Genomic DNA, 1,373 nt, shown 5'->3' with positions numbered 1-1,373 from the left:
ACAACTCATAAACATGATTCACCCAGCTCAATAAATCGTCAACAGTAGCTCTATTGATAAGTATTTTAATATTTTTAAATTTTGTAATGATTCATAATTCATAACATTTAAGTATGTATTAAAATTATGTAAATTAATAAAACAATCATTAGAAAATTCCACTCCTTCATATTTTTAACAATTTTCTAAATTTTGATTATCACACCAATGCAAATTCAACATGTAAAACACCAGTTCTTTCTTCAATTCACTCAATCATATACCACTAATTTAATGAATAACTGGTAAAGAAAATTTTAGTCACATACAACAATTAAAAAAGGTTCGAAATCATGTCCCAAATATCAAGTAATTATTAAATCTTGTTTTTATTAGAACTTTATTCAAATATAATTTAAAAAAATGTCATCATCACACCATCATCAAAATCAACAACAACCTAAAAAACGATTTATTTATACACCTGAAACATTATCTTCCGATGATGATGATGATGAAAATACCGACGATGAAGCAAGTAAATATTTTGATTCACCACTTGTTACTCTCATGAAAAAAAAGAGAAAACATTCTCCTATTTTAATTTCATCATCTCCATCATCATTAAATAAACAATCATCTTCATTTAATAATTTAAATAATAATATAAATAGTAATAATGAATCATCATCATCAATAGAACAAGTTAAAGTAAAATTAATAAATTCATATGAATGTTTATTTCCATATAAACCATATGATACACAAATAGAATTTATGAATAGAATTATTGATACTTTGGATTCAACAGAAAAATCAAATGCTATTTTAGAAAGTCCAACTGTATGTTTTTATTTTTATTTTTTAATATTTATTTAATATTTATTTAATTATATTTATATTTAATATTTATTATTAATTTATATAAATTAGGGAACTGGTAAAACATTAAGTTTATTATGTGCTACTTTATGTTGGCAACAATATTATAAAGCTAAAATTATACAAAAATATACAAATTTATCATTAAATAATTCAAATTTAAATTTAAATATAAATAATTCAAATATAAATAATCTAAATATAGATAGTAATAAAATTAGTAAAATATTAAATTATTTTCAAAAAGGATATTCTAATAAAGCAGAGAATGAAATACTAAAAATAGAAAATATACCTAAAATAATATATTGTTGTAGAACACATTCACAAATTAAACAAATTATTAAAGAATTAAAAAAAACAGGGTATAAACCTAAAATGACTATATTAGGAAGTAAACAATATTATTGTATAAATGATAAAATTAAAAATAAAAATATAAATAATGAATGTCAAAAATTAATTGATAATTTATCATGTGAATTTTATAAAAATGTTGATAATTTAGTAAA

At 19.7% G+C, this 1,373-nt stretch overlaps 1 protein-coding gene across 1 annotated transcript in view; it reads left to right on the top strand.

Annotated features, from left to right (window-relative positions):
- The window catches only part of NAEGRDRAFT_82276 (uncharacterized protein), a gene marked incomplete at both ends in the record, with an annotated part of 3,341 nt that extends 2,248 nt beyond the window's left edge, over positions 1-1,093 (top strand). Inside the window, 2 exons of the mRNA XM_002668909.1 lie at positions 654-822; positions 1,067-1,093. Of these exons, the coding sequence (XP_002668955.1) occupies positions 654-822; positions 1,067-1,093 (196 nt within the window). The remainder of the gene's footprint in view (positions 1-653; positions 823-1,066) is intronic.
- Positions 1,094-1,373: the final 280 nt, after the last annotated feature.

The sequence above is a fragment of the Naegleria gruberi genome (genome assembly GCF_000004985.1).
Source record: "Naegleria gruberi genomic scaffold NAEGRscaffold_91, whole genome shotgun sequence".
Lineage (NCBI taxonomy): Eukaryota > Heterolobosea > Eutetramitea > Acrasida > Naegleriidae > Naegleria > Naegleria gruberi.
Note: the sequence above shows the minus strand (reverse complement) of the source record. Positions and strands in the feature narration are given on the sequence as shown.